This window comes from Sparus aurata, chromosome 3 (genome assembly GCF_900880675.1).
Source record: "Sparus aurata chromosome 3, fSpaAur1.1, whole genome shotgun sequence".
Classification (NCBI taxonomy): domain Eukaryota; kingdom Metazoa; phylum Chordata; class Actinopteri; order Spariformes; family Sparidae; genus Sparus; species Sparus aurata.
In genome coordinates this window covers 5,669,199-5,689,199 of record NC_044189.1, presented here as the reverse complement: position 1 = coordinate 5,689,199, position 20,001 = coordinate 5,669,199, and the positions used below count along the sequence as shown (strand labels likewise).

The window sequence follows — 20,001 nt, the reverse complement described above, 5'->3', positions numbered from 1 at the left end:
ACTAGGCTGCAGAACTGATGCCTGTGAGCATGTTTCAACAGTGTAAAAGTACATTTTCTAATGCCTTTTTATAATATTATGTATAAACCAACATCACATCACGTTTCCTTTTATGTGTTACCATAAGTACAAAGATGATGTTTGGAAACTTAATTATTACAGTAAGTTAATCAGCAGTCTAAATAATTATACAAATGGCAAAGAAATCAGGCAGGAGTCAAACAAAATGTTTATTTAGTTTTTTTTTTTATTATTATTCCATTTTGTGAAAACATGTTGCAATCTCCTCATGGTGGTGTAATAACAGTCTTCCTGTTAACTGTACAGCTGCAGTAATGTAGTTTCTGAACTACAGTTCAGTGAAGTAGAGCATCAGTGTAGAAACCATGAGGACAGTGAAAATTAAAAGTTTGAGATGTTTCACTACGTTCCTTTAAAATGTAATATGAATGAATGAAATCCTCTGATGTTTTGGTGTTTATGTGGTGTGACGGTGCACCGCGGCTCAGGCTGTATCCATCTGCTGCACGCTCTCCTGGACAACCTCCAGCTTTAAGGGGACGACTTTCTCCGTCATAACAGGCGTCGTGCCTGGGCGATATCTGTATTTAATTTTCCTAGAAGAGAAGAAGAGATACAGAGAGATTGTTACATTTTAATTAAGAGGTTAATTAATTTCTGACACTGAATCAGAAACTTAGTAGGACCTAGATATTCACTGTGTCTTCTTATTGGTGACACTTCCTGACACACATTAAACATTGTTGGTTTAAAGAATAAATCATATTTGTTTGTTTAATCCAACCTTTCATTATTCTACATAAAATAATACAGACTTTCCTTTCGGTCACTGCATGACAAAAGCGGTATATGTGTTTTCCTAAGTGTTTGTGTGGACCAGTTTTGCTTTGCATTCTCCACTTTTAAAACATCATGGTTTAATCTGGCATGTGTGGCACAGCTGACATGAATGCATTAACACACTGACAATGACAAATTAAAGATATTCACAAGGAAATCTGGAATAAAGGAATTAAAACTAATTAAAATCCCTTCAAATATGGAGCCACTTGATCCAACTCATCTGTTTGGAATCTACCCAGAGAGTAGATGTTTAGTAACCTCATACTTATATGTAATACTTATATTCCAGGCCTACCTGTTGTCTTTGAACTCTGACTCCTGGTAAGGTCTGATGTAGTCCACTCCTTGTCTGGTGATGACACATATATCGATGTTGTTGCCTGAGCCGAGGTCACTCATGATGCCTGCATGGATTGCAACACGCACCAACTCCTTCGCCTCCTCCAGCTGAGAGAGTTTGGAGAAATCAGGGAAATGATGGTGAAAATGAGGAAACAGATATATACAGAACATGAAGGAGAAGACAGAGGTCGGTTTTAAAATCCATCTGTAGCAGTTTCTAAATTCCCAGAAGCTTCTTTGGATTACAGTGCAATTATTTGATTAAAAGATGCCCAAAGTAAGTGTCATAATTTTGTGAGCATGCATCAATCATTGTTACAGTATTCAACAACAGTTGTATATAGCGTACCTCCAGGTCCAGTTTGAACCCATCCTCAAGAATCCCAAGAGCTGCCAGATCTCCAGATCCTGAACAGACACAGAGTTAAATGAAATGAAACAGACTGGATGTGTCATTATATAATATGATATGATATATAGGGTATATATATATAATGGTGTTGTAAATTCCCTATTATTACTGTGTGTGTTTTGTGCAGGAACTGTTCAGTGCTGAATTTAGTGTGTTTTACATCAGGCACCTCGTCGGGCAGCTAAGGGGGTCCTTGGGAAAACAATGTTAAGCTATTCACGGCATTCCAGTTGATTCTGCTTGATGCCTGTCTGCGTTTGTGATGAAGATAACAGTACAGAGAGTCAATCAGACCAATGTAAAACCTCAGACAGTGTAAACAGCTCTGTGTGATTTGGAGTCAAGCTTCATCATTAAAGCCACATTAATTGCCCTCCTGTGTCCGGTAGGGGTGTGCCAAAATATCAATTCTACGATATATTGCGATATTTTGTCTTGAGGTACGTTATCGATACACTGGTGCCAAATATTGATATTTAAAAAATGTAAAAAAAATAAGATAAAACAATTTTTTTTACATGTTTTTTTTTTTTTTTGGCCCACCACCACCCCTCTTCGGAGGACAGCTTTATCTTTATTCAAACATAGGCATACAACCAAATAAAATTTTAAAAATGGTTTAAGTAGCTCTGAAACCTACACATATAGATATTTAATGATAGTTGTAGTCAGTATGAGTGTTAAGAACAGTCACTGTGCAATATACTCTTTGTTTACTTGGCTGTCATTCATGTGAAATTGATTGACAATGTTTTGTAATTCCTGTGAAATGGATTCAGTGCAGTCAATAAATTCAGAATTTCTTCAGTGACACAGATATCGTGATGTATCGTGGATGAAATTTTTTGCAATATATCGATCATCGCAGAATCGCTGTATCGTGATATTATCGTTATCGTGGGCAAAATATCGTGATAGTATCGTATCGCGAGGTACCTGGTGATACCCAGCCCTAGTGTCCGGCATGCTCTCTAATCAGAGTGTCTGTGTGGATGAGGTGTTCCAGCGAATCCACCTAAACCAACATACAGTCCTAGCTCTCCCCAATAAATGGTAAATCATAGAATGTCAAAGTCATGATCTTTATTATAGTATAGCATTATTAGATATATTCTGGCAGTGAGTTTATCAACGTATATAAAGCGTCTGCCATTTCAAACACTCGTATTTTGCACACAAAACGACACATTTGATACTTAAAGAAGAGTTAGGTAAATAACTTGAGCAGTAACAGTCGACTCAACTGAAAGGACAGAAAAGAGCAGCAAAGTAACTTCACTGACAAAAAAACAAAACACAGGCACAGTAACAGTAACAGCGCCACAAATGCACATCACATACCCATTGCAAGGTAAGGCACCTCATTTACACTCCCGTATGGCCCCACTGTGTACAGGTGGTTCCCAGTGCAGTCTACTCCACCCAGTATAAGATTGGCACCAATTTGGCCGTGATACCTGAGGAGCAGAGAGAGATCAGAGCACAGGAGGCCTGACGATCACCACAGTTTTTATATTGAGCCAAAATATGAACAGAATTACAATATGATATTCAAGCACATTTATTGATATAAAGCAAATTTAGAGAAACAACCAGACTAAATAAACAAAGAAGATAACAAAGGTGATATGAATGTGCAAATAAAGTCAATAAAAGAGACATTAAACAGATCTAAATCTACGTAACTCACTGAGAAGTCTGGGAACATCAACCCACCACCAACATCAACCATCCCCTGCTACCTTGTCTTTTAACCTCTCTTTCCCTTCATCTGCTCATTTAATAAGGTAAAACACTGTGAAAGTTTATAGCTCAGGAACTTCTGTGTGTCAGTTGTCATATGAGGAATTGCCAAATCATATTGTAATATCGGAGTCCGCTGCTTAAAACATATCTTATCTTTTCAAAGTGTACTGTGTCATGAGATCACTTCGACATATTTTGAAGGTCGGAGCTGTTGTACAGGACATACAGGTGCATGTCTGGTGTTCCACAAACCTGTACAGCATATCCTGCAGTATGTTGACGGCCATGATGACACGAGGGTTCCTCCCGCTGTTCAGAGAGAAGATGGTGAGGTTGGAGGAGAGAAGGTCAGTGGTCTTCTCTGTATCTGCTGCTGTTCCTGCTCCACAACAGCTAGGGAGGGAGAGAGAGGAATAAAAAGATAGTAAAGAGGATGGAAAAGATGAAAAGGGCATTGGTAAGTCATTCATTCTGGGCTATGTAGGAAATCTCAAGGCAAATGTTTAGGGAAAAATATTCAGTGTACCCCAAAAAATACAAGTGTTTTGGGCATTACAGACTCATAACAATGAGAGCATATCAAGGCGGACTTTGCCGCTTGTGGTTTTTGTGTGACATGAATGAGACTTACTATATATTCGGAGCAATGTAGTGGATCTTTGCACACATCTTGTCGGCCACCACTTCATCAGAGGTAGCTCTCGTGTCCGCTCCCAGCACGACTCCATCCTGCACCAACACAGAAGAATTGAAAAAGTTGTGGATTTTGGCCATGCAAGTGTAATTAGGGACTTGTAATGACTGCATGTCTTTGTCTCAGCACTTAGAATAAAGTTATATCTAATCCAAAAAATTCCCCCTGTTGTGTTCAGTGATGCTTCAGTATATATTTGTGAGTTCCCTGTTTAACAACAGCATTTTTTAAGCAAGGAAATACAAAATAAACAGAATGTTGGGTATGTTCACTATTGTCTCCTGGACTTTACAAAACAACTGGAGTGCTGTTTACAGGATGGAAAGTACAGAACCATAAAGGATAACTTACTTTGATGTAACTCTGGTTTATTAATGTTTTTATCAGTGCAGTTTATACATCCATACTCGCCTTGAACACAACTCCTGCTATCGTGGTGCCAGTTTTCAGAGGTTTAGGTGCCTGTCCTCTTTCAAAAAGACCCTCTAATGCAGCATTCCTGGAGAGGGGGAGTGAAGATAGGGATCAGGAGGAGGGTCAACTGATGAATTTATATTTATAGTTGAAATAACCGTGAACACATCATCATTATATCGTTAAATTGATTACACCGATAAACAAGCAGGAAAAAGTTACTTTCGCTTTTGAAAGTGATGTCAGCTCAGCGTCACTAACAGTTTTATTTCATTTCATATCATCGCTGAAACAGTCTGCTGCTGAGAAATATAAAAAAGAAGTTCATACCTCGCTGCGTTGTCGAAATTAAACCCTGCCGCAGGAGTTTCGAGGACATTTGATAGCGCCATACTGGATGTGACTGCGTCGTCTCTGTGCGTCTCCGTGCGCCTGAGGTCGCTGTTTGGAGCGTCACCTCTCTTTCCTCTCTTTCGATTTTGAAGTAAAAATGGAGAAACACTACACGGGCTCTCAAGTCAAAGGAGTCAGCACAGGGGTGAGTAAATCCGGCAGATCACTCGTATCTTTACCTATTGATGCAGCACCTTTACGCGCCATTACGCGTAAATGAGCGATAACCGATTTCGCGGAGGAGCAGGTGATGCTATACCTGAATCTTGACACACAATGAAATAACATCGACTCGACATTCCACGTGTTTTACTATCAGTAATTAGTTCATGTTAGCCCTGACTGAGTTAAATCGTCACATTTCAACAGAAAACGACCCTGGCTAAACTTTCATTTTCAAGTTATAGCCCCTGAAAAACCATGCCTTGATAGAACTCTATATCCCAGAATTCATAGCAGCACTCAGTCGGCATGAATGAACAGGCAGGCAGGAGAAAAATGTAAACCTGTGATGCTGAATAACCCAGTGCTAAGTATTTTGTCTTGCTGGAGAATCTTAACTCACCAACAGTGACGCTCTCTCCCTCAGACCACCATCCTGGCTGCAGTGTTTGATGGAGGGGTCGTGATTGGGTCAGATTCCAGAGCTTCCATCGGAGGGTGAGGATGCTCCTCAGACACACTGAAGTCCCCTTTAGTGTTGTGCACATTCATGATAAAGATAAAATCCACGAATTCAAGTTGATGCACACAAACGAAACTCTGCTGGATGATTTTTTTTTTAGTACAAAACCATTGAAAGACGTATTGGACTCAGTAAATATGTTACAAATGCATCAGTTATGTCAGCCAACAGTCTGTAAATTTACACAGAGTTTTGTAATTTTGTCACGTTGTTTTTGGCAACATGACAACTTCTCAGCTCCAATAACTGTTTGCATGTTACAGCTATCCAGTAAAAACTACATTTTACATTAACTTTAAACCATCCCCATTTTGATTTATTGCTCTATTAAGCTTATTAATAGAAATTTGAGGTACCTGTGCTTGATAATTTCGCGAGGAGTCTATTTTTATGCTTCCGCTTAACAATTCAGAGGAAAATATCCTACTTATCACTTCATGTATTATAAGTGACTGCTAGTTACTACTTTACAAATAAAGATGTTACATGAATAACTTAAAACCTAATTAGCTTATAAACTAAATGCATTGTTAGAGATTAAATAACTCAACAGGCATTTAAAATAAGATCCACTTGTCCTGCAACATTAAAAGGCTTCTTACACATTGATGCATGAGTTATTATAATCCAACACTCAAAAAGGCTTTTTTCATGCACAACTTTTATATTTAAAACTCTTTACTTGGTTTATGTAGCCTTTAATGCAGGACGTCTACTCATAATGCCCTTTAAAGGGGTGATATTACTTGAGGGTCCTATTTTTTGAGCCGCATTCCCAACAATGGCAGCTGACCTAACCTAAAATCCCAAAGCATCAGTATCTGATGAGTTGGGAATTCTTACAATACGACGTTTAAGTAAAATGAATTCTTCACTGAAAAGAGTGTTGTGTTTTACCTGTCTGAATGTTGAACGCTTCATAACTGCATGATGCATTTAGGAGCATGTGTGGGACCTGATTCCTGTATTATGATGAGCTCATTAGTTTAATGTTATCACAGAGATGTAAATGTGTGTGTGGTCTGAGCGTTTGGTAATCTTTTCTTTGTCTTTATCTTCAGAGAATATGTATCATCTAAGACCATCAACAAGGTGATTCAGGTTCATGACCAGATCTTCTGCTGCATGGCAGGCTCGCTCGCAGACGCTCAGGCCGTCACCAAGGCTGCGAAGTTCCACCTGTCCTTCCACAGGTGACACATGCAAACACACAAACACACACACACACACACACAAATACACGTACGTATAACATGCAGAAAGAGCATGTTTCAACATCACGTTTCACTTTGTAATAGTATTTTATTAAACACACTTTTGGTTATTTTTTATCATATTTTCAGCCTTTTATTCCTTCAGTACTCCTTACAAGTTATGTAATGCAAACTAATGCTGAAAGTGCTACAACTGTCTCACACATAGAGTAAACACAACATTGATTTTTCACCTGTAGCAAATAATCCATAATCCAATCCACCCATCCAAATAATCTATATCCAACAGCACAGACTTTAACATCTGACTCTCTCTGATCTTTTTTTTTTTTTCTGACAAAGAAAAACAGAAAATCATCTTGAGATTGGGTCTTATCTGTCACGCATAGATATCATTGTATAAAGACAGAGCACACACGCACTTTTCTAACAAAAACAAGTCAAATGGTGGTAATTGCAGTAGTTGTTTAAATGGAATTTAGCTTTTGAGGTATGAGAGTCTTCGGCGAGATAGTCAATAACTAGAGTCCATCTTCTCATAAAAATGGGTACTTTTAGCTGTAACTGGGCAGTCATATATTCCATCATGTAAACATGCTTTACTTTCTGTAACCATCATGGGGGGGTTAGGTTTCATCCAGTTAATAGTAATATTTTTTCTTGCAATCATCAACAAAACATGTAGTATATAACATTGTTCTGTGTTAAACACGTTGTCAGGAAATACATCTAATAAAAATAACAGAGGGTCCATGGGAAGGTCCATTGCCAAGATTTTTTCTTTGGCCTTTTTCCAAAAATATTTGTATTTTCAGGGAGTCACAAAATATATGAGTATGGTCCACACCACAATTCCTCCAACATTTGTTGCTGGGATTGTTTTTGGAGGCAGAAGTTGTTATCGATGTCCTGAAGAACCTGGTTTTGACTTTACAGTCTTTATAGAGTTGGCTTCCAACCACCCTATGGCATCTGGACATGTTTTCCGAAGAGTCATCCTCTATTATTGCATTCAGCTCCAGTTCCCATTGTTGTTTGATGTGTAGTGTATTATCCAACATATCTAGCCTTAATTTATTGTACATGTGAGATACTTGTTTTTCTGTTGAGGAACCGTGTTCAGACAGATGTTTAAATGGCTTTCTATATTTTTAGGTTCCTTTCGTAGATGTTCCCAATCTGTATTTTTCGTAACATAATGTCTGATTTGAAAATATCTATATAGGTCACTTGAAAGCAGGGCAAACTTGTCTCTAAGTTGTGAGAAAGATTGAAATGTGTGCCCATCTGGGAGTTGATTTATTATTGTCAGACCATTCTCCGCCCACCTTTTGTAGGTCCTGTATGACATGGATGGTAAAAACTCTATGTTCCAGACTATAGGCATGGCCTGTGACAGGGCTACAACCCATTTTAGTTGCTTTTGGACACGATTCCAGACCTTCAATATGTGTATGACTCACATATTATTGATTTTAAGTTTTTTCTGAGACTGCTGGCTAAGAAATGGAAGACTAGACAGGGGTACCCCTGGTATGGAGTTTTGTTCAATAGAGACCCATCCGGTCTCTAGGTCCCCGACAACCCATGCCATCACCGTTCGCAGCTGAGCTGCCCAGTAATAGAATTTTAGATTAGGCAGGTTTAAGCCTTCTTTCTCTTTTGCTGACATTTGTACTTTCAACCGTATTGTTGGTCTTTGATTTTGTCTCTGATCTTTTCTGATCCTTCTCCAATCTGTAGTATCCAGATGGAGACGCCTCCTCTGGTGATTTCTGCTGCATCTGTGTTGAAAGACCTTTGTTACAAAAACAAAGATGAACTACAGGCCGGCTTCATCACAGCAGGCTGGGACAGGAAGAAAGGGCCACAGGTAGGAAGTGGTTATAAAAACAGTTAAACATCAGATAAGTGGTGATGATGATAGTAAGTCCTGCTGCATCACTGATATTCTCCATCTCTCTCCAGGTGTACGTCGTGGCTCTAGGTGGGATGTTGGTCAGTCAGCCTGTTACCATCGGCGGCTCAGGCAGCACTTACATCTACGGTTACGTTGATGCCAAATACAAACCCAACATGAGCAGAGAGGAATGCCTGCAGTTTGCCACTAATGGTACTATTCCATCATCAATAAGTGTGTATTTATTTTGTTAGGAAGTTGCAGGAAAGTCTGTGATTATGAATGAAGGGTGAGATCGAGATAAATATTCATGCTCTGCAAATCTGTGCTGGGTTAGTATTCTTTACCAAATAAAAAATGAGGGTTTGACAAGGACTTCAAGAGTTTTGTTTAGTTGTGAAACAAATGTAAGTGGCCTAAATATAGAAATGTCACCATTAATATTTAATGAAAAAGTTCAGACTGAGAGGATATTTATATTGTTGCACATTAAAATCAAAGGATTTGCAGTGTTGAAAGAAAGATTTAAATGAAAATCATTTTCAATCACAATTAAATGCTTCTTATTGTTAATAGTTGCAGTTTGAAGCTTTATGAATACCAAAAACTGCATCACTGTGCGTGTTCAACTTGACCTATATTTCTCTTCCTGTCTTTGCTCCTCCTCTGCCCTCCCTTTGTTTCATCCCTCTGTCTGTGCTCACAGCTCTCGCTCTGGCCATGGGCAGAGACAACGTCAGCGGAGGCATCGCTCACCTGGTGGTGATCACAGAAAAAGGGGTGGAGCATGTGGTGGTGCCTGGTGACAAGCTGCCAAAGTTCCATGATGAGTGACCGCCATCTTTTTTTTTTTTTGCTTTATGGAGAAATTGTTTTGAATCCCAGAGCCACATTTTTATCACTCAGACTTGTTTTCAGACATATGAAAGATCAGTTTCTCTTATTGAGAAACTGAATGTTGAAACAGAGCTGTAACAACAGGGTTAGTTAATATGATAATATGCAGAATCGTTATTACAAAACCATGATCATTCCACTGTCATAAACAGGGATTCTCTGCCTTCAATCCATCCAAACAGCATGTTTGTGTACTTTCTTTTTTTTAATGTGAGGAAATATGTGAAATTAAAATAAATATTTTCCAAAATTGAAATGTTCTTTCTCATTCTTTATTATGTGTTCTGTGATGTGTTCTGTGAATTACTGTTGTAGCTGTTGGTCCAATTGTTGCGTTTAAGTATTTTATTGGCCCATTTAGGGACGTTAGATGCTGTAATGTGTGGCAGATTATACTAAGTACTTGTCCCTAAACATTAAGTAAATAATATCAGATACTTTTTAACCAAGTACTTTTGTATAGGTGATTTTTCAAGTTAACCAAATGTATATATTTGACACATTATATTTAAATTTACTCAAGTATGACTTTACTGTTATCCCATCGTAAGGTTAAATGCACAACTAAATGTTAATCAGAAGTGACAGATCTTCATTGATTGATTATTGCATGCCTAAACAAACTAAATGAAAAACAACACATTTTCATACTGTTTAACTTTGTTTGTATGTGGCGGACCCTGCCACCTTTCTATCTTCAGTTAGTGTTCTGTGACCTTATTTTCCTCTGAGAACAGCTCGTTTATTCAGTTATGTGGAGAAAAAAAAATATTTCTGAGTTTATATTATTCCCTCATTAATATTGTAAATATTAAAATTCCGAGTTTGAATTTCGTCTCCAAAACAACACAGTGCCCCTTTAACTGAGATGAAGCCTGTGAATATTACAGTGAACCTCAAACTGAGCGAAATATAAGCCGAGCGGTTCACGGCTCGTTGCAGAGGAACAGTTTAACTTTCAATTTCGGTTTTATTCAGGAAAAGATGGAGGCCGTCTGATGTGTGACTGTAGAGTTGACTTGGTCAAACGTCGATAACGGTGTATTAGAGCTGTAACAAAGGTGTCCGACGACAAAAAGAGCGAAGCTGCTCGACTGACCGTTCGTGTTTCCGTGTGTTGTCACGTTCACTTCCCCGACAGACGGACACGGTCCCGGCTGTCACCGGAGGCTCTGCAGCATGTTGGACGGAACAGGGCCAGAGTGGCTGTCGGAGGAGGTGAAAACAGGAGTGAGTACGAGCTTCTTAATGTTTCTGAGAGACGTTGATGATGTGAAACCTTGTAGCTGCGACACAATGATGATAAATATGTAAGGGCTCTACTTCTGTCTGTAGACAACCATCATCGCCATCGAGTACAATGGAGGAGTCGTGCTGGGATCTGACTCCCGCGTATCTGCAGGGTAAGTGAGTGTGTGTGTGTGTGTGTGTGTGTGTGTGCGTGCGTGCGTGTGTCCACTGCTGTCTGTCTTTATTAAAGGGGCATTATGTAGTTTTGGAGATGAAATTCAAACTCAGAGTTTTCATATGTACGATCTCATCCTAACAACGTGTAATACAAACTCAGAAATGTTGAAGGTAGAAAAGTGGCAGGGTCCGCCACATATAAACAAAACAAAACAGCAAGAAGTTGTGTCACTACACAGTGAACCTTTAAGACGTCAGTGAACCGTATGTCCTCTTATTCTCCCTCTTCATAAACTCACTCTTCCTCGTCCGTCCATCCAGGGCCTCAGTGGTGAACAGGGTGATGAACAAGCTGTCGCCCCTCCATGACAAGATCTACTGCGCTCTGTCGGGCTCAGCAGCAGACGCCCAGACCATCGCTGAGATGGTCAACTACCAGCTGGATGTTCACAGGTAAATATACTGTAGAAGCAGACCAACACACCTGTTGGTTGAGTGTGAGCTCCGATTGGTGTGCACCTGACACCAGCTACATAAAAACAGCTGATCAATTGAGCAAGGACTTACATAGACAGAGGGATGAAGCACTACCTAAACCACAATGCACACAGCTTTAGTCTTGCTATGCTTAATGGGAGAATCTGGTCTGTTTATGTTTATTGCCATTTTTTTATTGATTGTGAAAAAGCAGAACAAACATTTACAAAAACCCTCAAACCCATAAGAATCCAGTAGATACAGTATAACTACAACATAAATCATGGGTCGGACCACACCGATCTCTGGACATGGCTGTCATTTCTGTCTCAACAACACACATGTAACGTTTCATGACTGCATCTTGCACCAATGTGATGCTGTCATGCTGACAAAAATCGGTCCACAGACAGACAGACAGACATATAATCACCTGGCAAAATGCTACAAAACTGTTTCTTTGGTTAGTCCCGCAACAAAACATGTCTCCAGAACCACACTTTGCCATTATGACACACACACAGACTCACAGGGTGAAAACATTACCAGTTGATGCTGTTGCAGCTGATAATCAAAATATACATATGACAATTGTTAATTAAGAGACAGAGGAGTGCAGCCCAGTCATTATCCTCTTCTCCCTCTCTATCCTAGAATCAGAATTAAGTGTCATTCCATTCTAAGGCAGTTACTTGTTTGGCTTGTGACACACAGAAGCATGACTTTATGTTTCATTACACTGACTGGACAATCCTTTACGTAATATGTAATATCCTTTCATGTCAGTATGGAGATAGGTGAGGACCCTCAGGTTCGCTCTGCTGCCACTCTGGTGAAGAACATCTCGTACAAGTACAAGGAGGAGCTGTCAGCACATCTCATCGTGGCCGGCTGGGACAGAAGAGACGGAGGGCAGGTCAGTGAGATACATGAGACAGTTTAAACTATTTATATTTAAACTAGAGGTCATGTTGTGACAGCAGTCATAAGAACATTTTTACATGAGAACTCAGTACGCACAGGTCGGACCACACCTATCTTTTCACTCTGCCTTTATTTTGATGTCAGCAACACACCAGGGAAATTTCGTGATTGCATTTTACACGTTTGTGATTTTATCACAGTGACAAAATCTGTCCACAGACAGTCAGACACACACGTGGTGATTCCTGCTACAACAGGTCTTTTCAGGACCACATTTTGCCTATTGTACATGTGCACACACACAAACAATTGTGTGTTTGTTAAAAAAAAACAACCACGATGTTGCTGGTGCTGGTAACAACCACAAAGATAGGATGAATAATGTTAAGAATGTCAAAATGAATGTTTCTAAATGTTTTTAATAAAAGATCTAATCTAGCAACACACTTGATGTTACAGGTGTCCATCTAGTAGACTGACACTGCAATCTGTCTTGTCCTTCTCTGGTCTTGTGCCCTTTGACCTCTCCCAGGTGTTTGCAACCCTGAAAGGTCTGATCACGAGACAACCTTTTGCAGTCGGTGGCTCTGGCAGCTCATATGTTTATGGGTTTGTTGATGCTGAGTATCGCAGGGGAATGAACAAAGAGGACTGCCAGCAGTTTGTCGTCAACAGTAAGTTATTTTCTACAGAAAACATTTTTCATCAGTGTTTTGAATCCAGATCAAGAATGCCTCTTGTACTGACTGCTGTGAAGAGTTATGTTATATAAAATATTTTGTCATACAATATAATAATCAGATGTAATTTATTCTCCTCACCCCTCTCTCATTGTCTGTCTCTCTCTTGTAGCTCTCTCTTTGGCAATGAGCCGTGATGGCTCCAGCGGAGGCGTGGCCTATATTGTGACCATCGATGAACACAGCACAGAGGAGAAAGTCATTCTAGGAAATGACTTACCCACCTTCTTTGATCAGTGATCAATATGTAGTTTTTCATCTAAAGTCTGCCAAGATACTGTAGTGCAGCATGCAATTAGGTATTTGTTTTGCTCATGACAGCCATTACACACAAAGGGTTTTGGCTCTGTTATCAACTAATTCAGCTTGTTAAAATATTAGTCAAGAAAACTTTTACTAATAAAGAATTATATGCATTGCTTCATAAATCGTAAAGATATTTCACATGTAATATCAGGAAACCTTTGTGTTAGTACGAGATAACACCTGAATTATGACAAAGAAAATGATCTCAGCAGAGGAATGATGGTAAATATTTTGTCACTTCTGTCCTTTGACGAAGATCATGCAGTTTCTTTGAGAACATGGAAATTGTCTCTGTGTATCAGAACAACTGTTTCTTTTGCCACCGGGTCATCCGAGGTTAATCCTGCAAATGCACTCATTTAGACTCCTAACAATGTTAGTGGTAGACTAAATAAACATCTTGATGAATCCTGCAGAACTACAGACGTTCTTTCTCTAAATATCCCCACAGAAACACTCCCACACCTTCTCTCAAAAAGTAAAATGTAAAAGTAAAAATGAAAGTTGTTGCACCACTTTTGTGGATTATGTCACCCTTTATGATGCCTGGTTGATGGTTTGTCACCTGCCTACATGATTAAGTTTGCACATGATTAAAATCCTGCTCATGTTTTTGTATCTTAACTATCAAAGTGCATACACATGATTTCATGTCAATTCTTAAAATAAAATCTGTGTTGAAAGGTGTTCTGTTTGATTTCTCGTTTTTACATTGAACAATCCCTTAATATTGTATGAATGGCACATACACACTGACTGGATGTCATAATAATGTCATTATAATGATGATGATGATGATGATAGTTAGAATTATTTTGTTCTGCAGTTTGGGTTTCAGGGAAATCCCTGGTCGAGCAAGAAAACGAAACCGAAAGCTGATGAAATCTAAAACTCTGATACTGCAGCAGAGTAGGTCAAACGAGGACGGTTTTCAGCAGAAGATGGCGGGCAATACAGCCACAGTCATCCGCAAAGTTATCACTTTGATTCTCGCAGTTTGCGTCGACCTTTCCTTGTTTTACGCATCAGGATTTGCGGTGGCTAACAGCGTCTTTGGGCATCTTGCGCGTCTTTGGGTCTGTGCGGTTCTTCGGTTCTCGGCACTAAGTGCTGTAACTCTGCTGAGCCTCGGACACCTCACACCGTTGCTGATCCGTTTTATAACAGCGCACAGTTTGCTGCCCGCGGTGTTAGAGACCGGCACCAAAGCGCTGTACCATGAGGAGACGCAGTGTGGCTTACTGCCGGACACGCGCTGCTGGCTGATGGGCGCCGGAGCGTCGCTGGCTGCTGCGCTGTTTTGGGAGATCACCATCCCGGACAGCGACGACGCAGAGGCGGGTAAAGAGAAGAAGCAGAAGGCCAGAGAGCTGTTTATGAGAGTGCTGTACCTGTACAAACCCGACTATCTCCTGCTGCTTGCCGGGCTTGTCTTCCTGACGTTGGCTGTTCTCTGTGAGTACAACAAATGATGATGATGATGGTGATGATGATGAAGAGGATAATGATAATGATGATGATGATGATGATGATGATGATGGTGATGATGAGGATGGTGATGTCACAGCTTTTAAGAATCTCACTACTAGTACAAATGTTTGTGTGGGAATTAAAACACCGTCCTCTAAAAAAATGGTACTTAGCTCTTGGGTCTAATGATGATTCACCTGTCTGATACATCTTCATCTCTCATTATGTGTGCGTGTGTTTGTGTATGTATGTGTGTGTGTGTGTGTGTGTGTGTGTGTGTGTCTTCTCAGGTGAGATGTTCATCCCATTCTACACTGGGAGAGTCATCGACATTCTCGGCAGTCAGTACCAGCCGAGCGAATTCATATCTGCGGTCCTCTTCATGGGCCTGTTCTCTCTGGGCAGGTATGTGACCGTGTTTTCTCTCCACATTCGTCCATCAGTTTGTACGTAATGTCTTACTGACTTTCTGTTTGATTGGTCTGTTAGCTCTGTGAGTGCAGGCTGCAGAGGGGGTGTCTTACTTTGTGCCATCAGTTCCTACACATGCCGAATAAAAGTCAAGCTGTTTGGGGCTTTGACCAAACAGGAAATTGGATTCTTTGAGACCACAAAGACAGGTAAGCCAGCTCAAAAATGACATGTGATTATGCTGTATGAATAGTTTCTTAGTGCCTATGACGGACAGAACGAGTCAGGTCAAGACTAGATGTTTAATATAAAAACACAGGGCAGGAGAGCACAGGATGAAGCCAAACATGACATAATAGACAGGACAGATCAAGCAAGACAAAACAATACACAACGAGACAAGGAAAATGTAAGAAATTGGACAGAACAGAACAGGACAGAGGTTAATTTCTTAACATTTTCTCTCTCAGGTGAAATCACGTCCAGGTTGTCTAAAGACACCAACTTGATGGGAAGAACTGTGTGTCTGAACGTCAACGTGCTGCTCAGGACGTTTATCAAGACAATGGGCATGATCTCCCTGATGATGAATCTTTCATGGAAGCTCACATTCCTCGTGTTGATGGAGACGCCCATCACAGGCCTCATTCAGAACATCTACGACACACATTACCAGGTAAAAAAGAGGTTGATAAGACATAATGAATTAACATGGAGATCCGAGAAACTACGTTTAAACAATTCTGTGTGACCATGAAGTTTAAAAAATATATATTTCCCTTGATTTGATACAACTTATTCAACGTAAGTCAAAATGTGTTGACCTTCTGTTTTCTTCCCTCCTCAGAGGCTGTCCCTCGCAGTGCAGGACTCCATCGCTCAAGCGAACGAGGCTGCGAACGAGGCAGTGTCCGGTATCCGTGTTGTACGTAGCTTTAACACGGAAAAACACGAGGCCCGTCGCTATGACGACCGCTTGATGGACACACACACTCTGAAGACCAGACGGGACACTGTCAGGGCGATTTACCTGCTCGCACGGAGGGTGAGAAGTCTGTACATTATTTATGAAATTGTGACTCATTATTACAAAACACCTCATTGAACTTTCTTCCTGTATGTGTGTTTGTAGCTGACAGGTTTGTGCATGCAGATCTTCATGTTGTACTACGGCAGGCTGTTCATCCGGAGCGGACAGATGACCACTGGCAACCTGGTTTCCTTCATCCTCTACCAGTCAGACCTTGGAGACAACATCAGGGTATAACATAATACTCTTTTGATTGTTATGAGTCAGAGCTGGTGATTATAAGCACCTAAAAGTAGAAACTCTAGTATTTATAATTGTCTCTAAACCAGACTAACCGGACATATTGTGCCTGTCTGACACTATATTACACATTTTGTTGCTTGCAGAAACATTTGTATTTAACATACTCCAACTCAGACTCTTTAAATGAAAACCAGTGTTATTAAGTGATCTGTTTCATGACTGCCATCTTTCAGACACTCACCTACATCTTCGGCGACATGCTGAACTCAGTGGGGGCAGCTGGGAAAGTGTTTGAGTACCTGGACCGAAAACCTCAGGTCAGCACAGAGGGGACGCTCAAACCCGATCGGCTGACGGGACACATCAGCTTCCGCGATCTCAGCTTCGCCTATCCCGCGTACCCTGAGAAAACAGTGCTGCAGGTGAGGTCTCAGCTGCAGGTAGACTAAGGGAGGTGTTGTTTGTTAACCACATACACATTAGAGATGGAAAAATCTATTTTTGACCAATATCACTGATAAATTTTGACTTTATGTCAGATATTGCAGTTGAACTGTTATTCCAACAGTTATATCCTCTTGCTTCAGGACTTTTCTTTGGAGCTGAAGTCCGGTCAGATGACGGCACTTGTGGGTCCATCTGGAGAAGGAAAAAGCACCTGTGCAAGTTTGCTGCAGCGATTCTATGAGCCGCAGGATGGAGAGATCCTATTGGACAACAAACCACTGAAATCCTATGACCACCGTTTCCTCCACAAGAAGGTAATTTATCATCACTGTTTTCTAGATTGGTGCTCACCATTTCTTGCTGGGAGCTCCTGTCTTTGTCTTTTATCTTTGTTTAAAGTGTTTTACATTTCCAAATATGACATCAACATTCAACAATCTTACTAGAAGCTCAGCCAGTGGTAATGGGCCTGATGATTAGACTCACGTGAAGAACTTAGGCATACACAACAAAGACACAGCTAATCAGTGAGCTACTTGGATTCTTTTCAGCACTCTAGTGATTGTTTTGACCATCAAGAATCAGCTGCTTTTGTTAAATTTGGAAGGAGGTGTGGCGAAATTCTGAAAAAGTGTATTAACATAATTATTACATTAATTAGATAATTAAAATTCTAAAAAAGATTAGAGTGTGAACTTTACTTTTGGATGTATAACACAAGTGTGTCTGACAGATTGCAGTGGTGAGCCAGGAGCCTGTTCTCTTCTCTGGCTCCATCAGAGACAACATCGCCTACGGGCTGACTGGCTGTTCACTGGATGAGATCCAGGAAGCAGCACGCAAAGCCAACGCCCACGACTTCATCAAGCAGTTGGACAAAGGCTACGATACAGGTTGGAGCACCCTTCATGATGTTTTACATGAATGACTCTGTGTGGTTAGAAACCTGCTTTGCAAGAAAGTTTGATGAATGATGGAATCTGCAGAGCAAGATTGTGAAAAGTGTTGCTTTTATTTAAACATTCATGTAGATTAAAGTTGTGCATCATAAAGTTAAACAAACACATACAATGTTTTGGGAGGTTAGTGTTGCCCATACACTCAACTCTTTATATCTTTCTGAATCTGAACCTGGAACCTTGAACCTCGATCTGTTTTTGATTTTATAATGTTTTATTTCTCAGAGGTGGGTGAAGGTGGCAGCCAGTTGTCCAAGAGCGAGAAGCAGCGGATCGCCATTGCTCGAGCTCTGGTCAGACAGCCGCAGCTCCTCATCCTGGATGAAGTAACCAGCTCTCTGGATGCTGAGAGTGAAAATAAGGTATGCTGCAACTTTTAACACAGTGATGTGCAATCATTTTACTTCCGGGGCCTGAAGCCTCTAGGTTTGTGTTTCAGACAAGTCAGACACCCTCAGTTAAAAAGTAATTAATATGAGGATGAAGACCTGAAAACGTTTAATCACTAGAGGGAATTAATCCATAAATGACTGTCTGCAAGTGTTCGCTTGCAGCCTCTCTCTATAAAACAACTATTAAATGTCTGATAGATATATAGAGGAAGTGCTGCACAAGTGCCAAAATGTGCTCGCTCATCATTGCATCAGTAATTAAAAAATTAGAACTGCCCCAATAAAACCAACAAATTCAAAGAATATGACTTCCTTGCAAGATTATGAGGACCTAAATTATAGAAATTGATCTTCACATATATTTAACAGAATAAAACAGGGAAACTCTAAAAATTCTGGAAAGATGAATCTACAGTGCTTCCCTTAATTGTGTTCTCTGTGTGCACAGAGGTCTAAACTACGTTCAATATGAGCTTGATATTGCAGGATGTTAACCTGCATGTTGGGTGGTTAAAGAGCAACATGTGCAGAATAAAGCTACAAAGCTGAATAAGACCGATGGATATATGTACAACCCTGATTAAAAAAAAGTTTGTCTACGTGTAAAACATAAATAAAAGAGAATGTGATAATTTTCTAATCTCTTTTAACATTTACTTGATTGAAAAAAGTACAAAGACAATTAATTTAATATTTGACTTTGTCAACTTAATTGATTTCTAAAAAATATATGCGTCTGAACTTGATGCCAGCTACAGAAGACTGTAAAAGTTGTTGAATGCTCTAAAAACACCTGTTGGGATTATTCCACAGGTAAGCAGGTTAATAGGTAACAGGTGTTACCATCATTATTGGGTATGAAAGGGGCGTCCTCGAAAGGCTTAGTCGTCCATACGTAAGATTGGGCCGATGATCACCACTGTGAAACACGTGATTATATAAAGGATATTACTACAAGGGCTCAGGAGCACTTTGGTAAACACAGTTTGTTTGCAAATGACTGCATTTTGATTTTTATTTACATTTTACAAAGCTTCCCCACTTTTTTATTCTAAATGTGTCTTCTGACACCTTGAACTCTGCTTCAACAGAAAAACAGTTGGATACCACATGATAAAACAAATAACAAATATTTCTGTCCCTGACTCTGCACAGGTTCAGCAGGCCCTGGCTAGCTGTCCTAACCAGACGCTGCTGGTGATCGCTCACAGGCTGAAGACCATCGAGAAGGCCGACCAGATCGTTGTTATTGGTGACGGCAGAGTTCAGGAGCGAGGGACTCACCAGGAACTGATGGACAGGAAGGGAAGCTACTACAAGCTGAGAGAGAAGCTCTTCACTGAGGGAAACTCGCCACAGAGACAAGCTGATGCTGTGGCTTAATGTGAAGGCTACTGTGACAGAGTTGTTGTGTATGCATGTGATAGACAGGAGGTACAACAGAAAGAGCCAGATGGAGTATATGTAAATATTTTGTATAGATTATGAGAATTAAAAAGTATGCACCAATTTGTTTTTTTTGTTTTTGTTTTTTGTTGTGTCCTTGAAATCACGACTTTTCTGTTCTTATTCATTTTGGAGACTTTTAAAATGACATTTGTCCTTTGTAAATTAATCAAATTAAACATATTTTG

At 40.1% G+C, this 20,001-nt stretch overlaps 4 protein-coding genes across 4 annotated transcripts; 3 read left to right on the top strand and 1 right to left on the bottom strand.

Annotated features, from left to right (window-relative positions):
• Positions 1-224: 224 nt before the first annotated feature.
• On the bottom strand, positions 225-5,140 carry LOC115579006 (proteasome subunit beta type-7-like). The gene is made up of 8 exons (XM_030412451.1): positions 4,803-5,140; positions 4,470-4,557; positions 3,996-4,093; positions 3,617-3,757; positions 2,960-3,075; positions 1,556-1,614; positions 1,160-1,311; positions 225-617 (listed from the first exon to the last, which is right to left on the bottom strand). Exons 1-8 carry the CDS (start codon positions 4,862-4,864, stop codon positions 506-508), a joined length of 828 nt encoding a protein of 275 aa, XP_030268311.1. The 5' UTR covers positions 4,865-5,140; the 3' UTR covers positions 225-505.
• On the top strand, positions 4,859-9,817 carry LOC115579013 (proteasome subunit beta type-6-B like protein). The gene is made up of 6 exons (XM_030412456.1): positions 4,859-5,010; positions 5,455-5,525; positions 6,612-6,743; positions 8,508-8,637; positions 8,733-8,877; positions 9,371-9,817. Exons 1-6 carry the CDS (start codon positions 4,963-4,965, stop codon positions 9,496-9,498), a joined length of 654 nt encoding a protein of 217 aa, XP_030268316.1. The 5' UTR covers positions 4,859-4,962; the 3' UTR covers positions 9,499-9,817.
• Positions 9,818-10,443: 626 nt separating this feature from the next.
• Positions 10,444-14,101, top strand: LOC115579016 (proteasome subunit beta type-9). Its single transcript, XM_030412460.1, has 6 exons — positions 10,444-10,791; positions 10,897-10,964; positions 11,290-11,421; positions 12,232-12,361; positions 12,902-13,043; positions 13,222-14,101. The coding sequence occupies exons 1-6, from the start codon at positions 10,741-10,743 to the stop codon at positions 13,347-13,349; spliced, it is 651 nt and encodes a 216-aa protein (XP_030268320.1). The 5' UTR covers positions 10,444-10,740; the 3' UTR covers positions 13,350-14,101.
• A 255-nt stretch (positions 14,102-14,356) lies between these two features.
• LOC115578996 (antigen peptide transporter 2-like) lies at positions 14,357-19,876 on the top strand. Its single transcript, XM_030412437.1, has 11 exons — positions 14,357-14,870; positions 15,176-15,290; positions 15,375-15,505; positions 15,767-15,972; positions 16,144-16,341; positions 16,429-16,557; positions 16,803-16,991; positions 17,157-17,330; positions 17,750-17,909; positions 18,201-18,337; positions 19,523-19,876. The coding sequence occupies exons 1-11, from the start codon at positions 14,357-14,359 to the stop codon at positions 19,748-19,750; spliced, it is 2,181 nt and encodes a 726-aa protein (XP_030268297.1). The 3' UTR covers positions 19,751-19,876.
• The last annotated feature ends 125 nt before the right edge of the window (positions 19,877-20,001 follow it).

What these genes read in the sequence shown, in the direction of transcription:
- LOC115579006 (XM_030412451.1), bottom strand. Translation starts at nt 4,864, where the DNA reads ATGGCGCTATCAAATGTCCTCGAAACTCCTGCGGCAGGGTTTAATTTC. An exon ending in CTGCAGGATATGCTGTACAG is followed by an intron (nt 3,076 to 3,616) that starts GTTTGTGGAACA and finishes TCTGCTCCTCAG; the next exon opens with GTATCACGGCCAAATTGGTG. An exon ending in GGTTCAAACTGGACCTGGAG is followed by an intron (nt 1,312 to 1,555) that starts GTACGCTATATA and finishes AAACTCTCTCAG; the next exon opens with CTGGAGGAGGCGAAGGAGTT.
- LOC115579013 (XM_030412456.1), top strand. Translation starts at nt 4,963, where the DNA reads ATGGAGAAACACTACACGGGCTCTCAAGTCAAAGGAGTCAGCACAGGG. An exon ending in TCAAAGGAGTCAGCACAGGG is followed by an intron (nt 5,011 to 5,454) that starts GTGAGTAAATCC and finishes TCTCTCCCTCAG; the next exon opens with ACCACCATCCTGGCTGCAGT. An exon ending in TTCCACCTGTCCTTCCACAG is followed by an intron (nt 6,744 to 8,507) that starts GTGACACATGCA and finishes TCCAATCTGTAG; the next exon opens with TATCCAGATGGAGACGCCTC.
- LOC115579016 (XM_030412460.1), top strand. Translation starts at nt 10,741, where the DNA reads ATGTTGGACGGAACAGGGCCAGAGTGGCTGTCGGAGGAGGTGAAAACA. An exon ending in TACCAGCTGGATGTTCACAG is followed by an intron (nt 11,422 to 12,231) that starts GTAAATATACTG and finishes CTTTCATGTCAG; the next exon opens with TATGGAGATAGGTGAGGACC. An exon ending in ACAGAAGAGACGGAGGGCAG is followed by an intron (nt 12,362 to 12,901) that starts GTCAGTGAGATA and finishes GACCTCTCCCAG; the next exon opens with GTGTTTGCAACCCTGAAAGG.
- LOC115578996 (XM_030412437.1), top strand. Translation starts at nt 14,357, where the DNA reads ATGGCGGGCAATACAGCCACAGTCATCCGCAAAGTTATCACTTTGATT. An exon ending in GGCCTGTTCTCTCTGGGCAG is followed by an intron (nt 15,291 to 15,374) that starts GTATGTGACCGT and finishes TTGGTCTGTTAG; the next exon opens with CTCTGTGAGTGCAGGCTGCA. An exon ending in GGACAAAGGCTACGATACAG is followed by an intron (nt 17,910 to 18,200) that starts GTTGGAGCACCC and finishes TTTATTTCTCAG; the next exon opens with AGGTGGGTGAAGGTGGCAGC.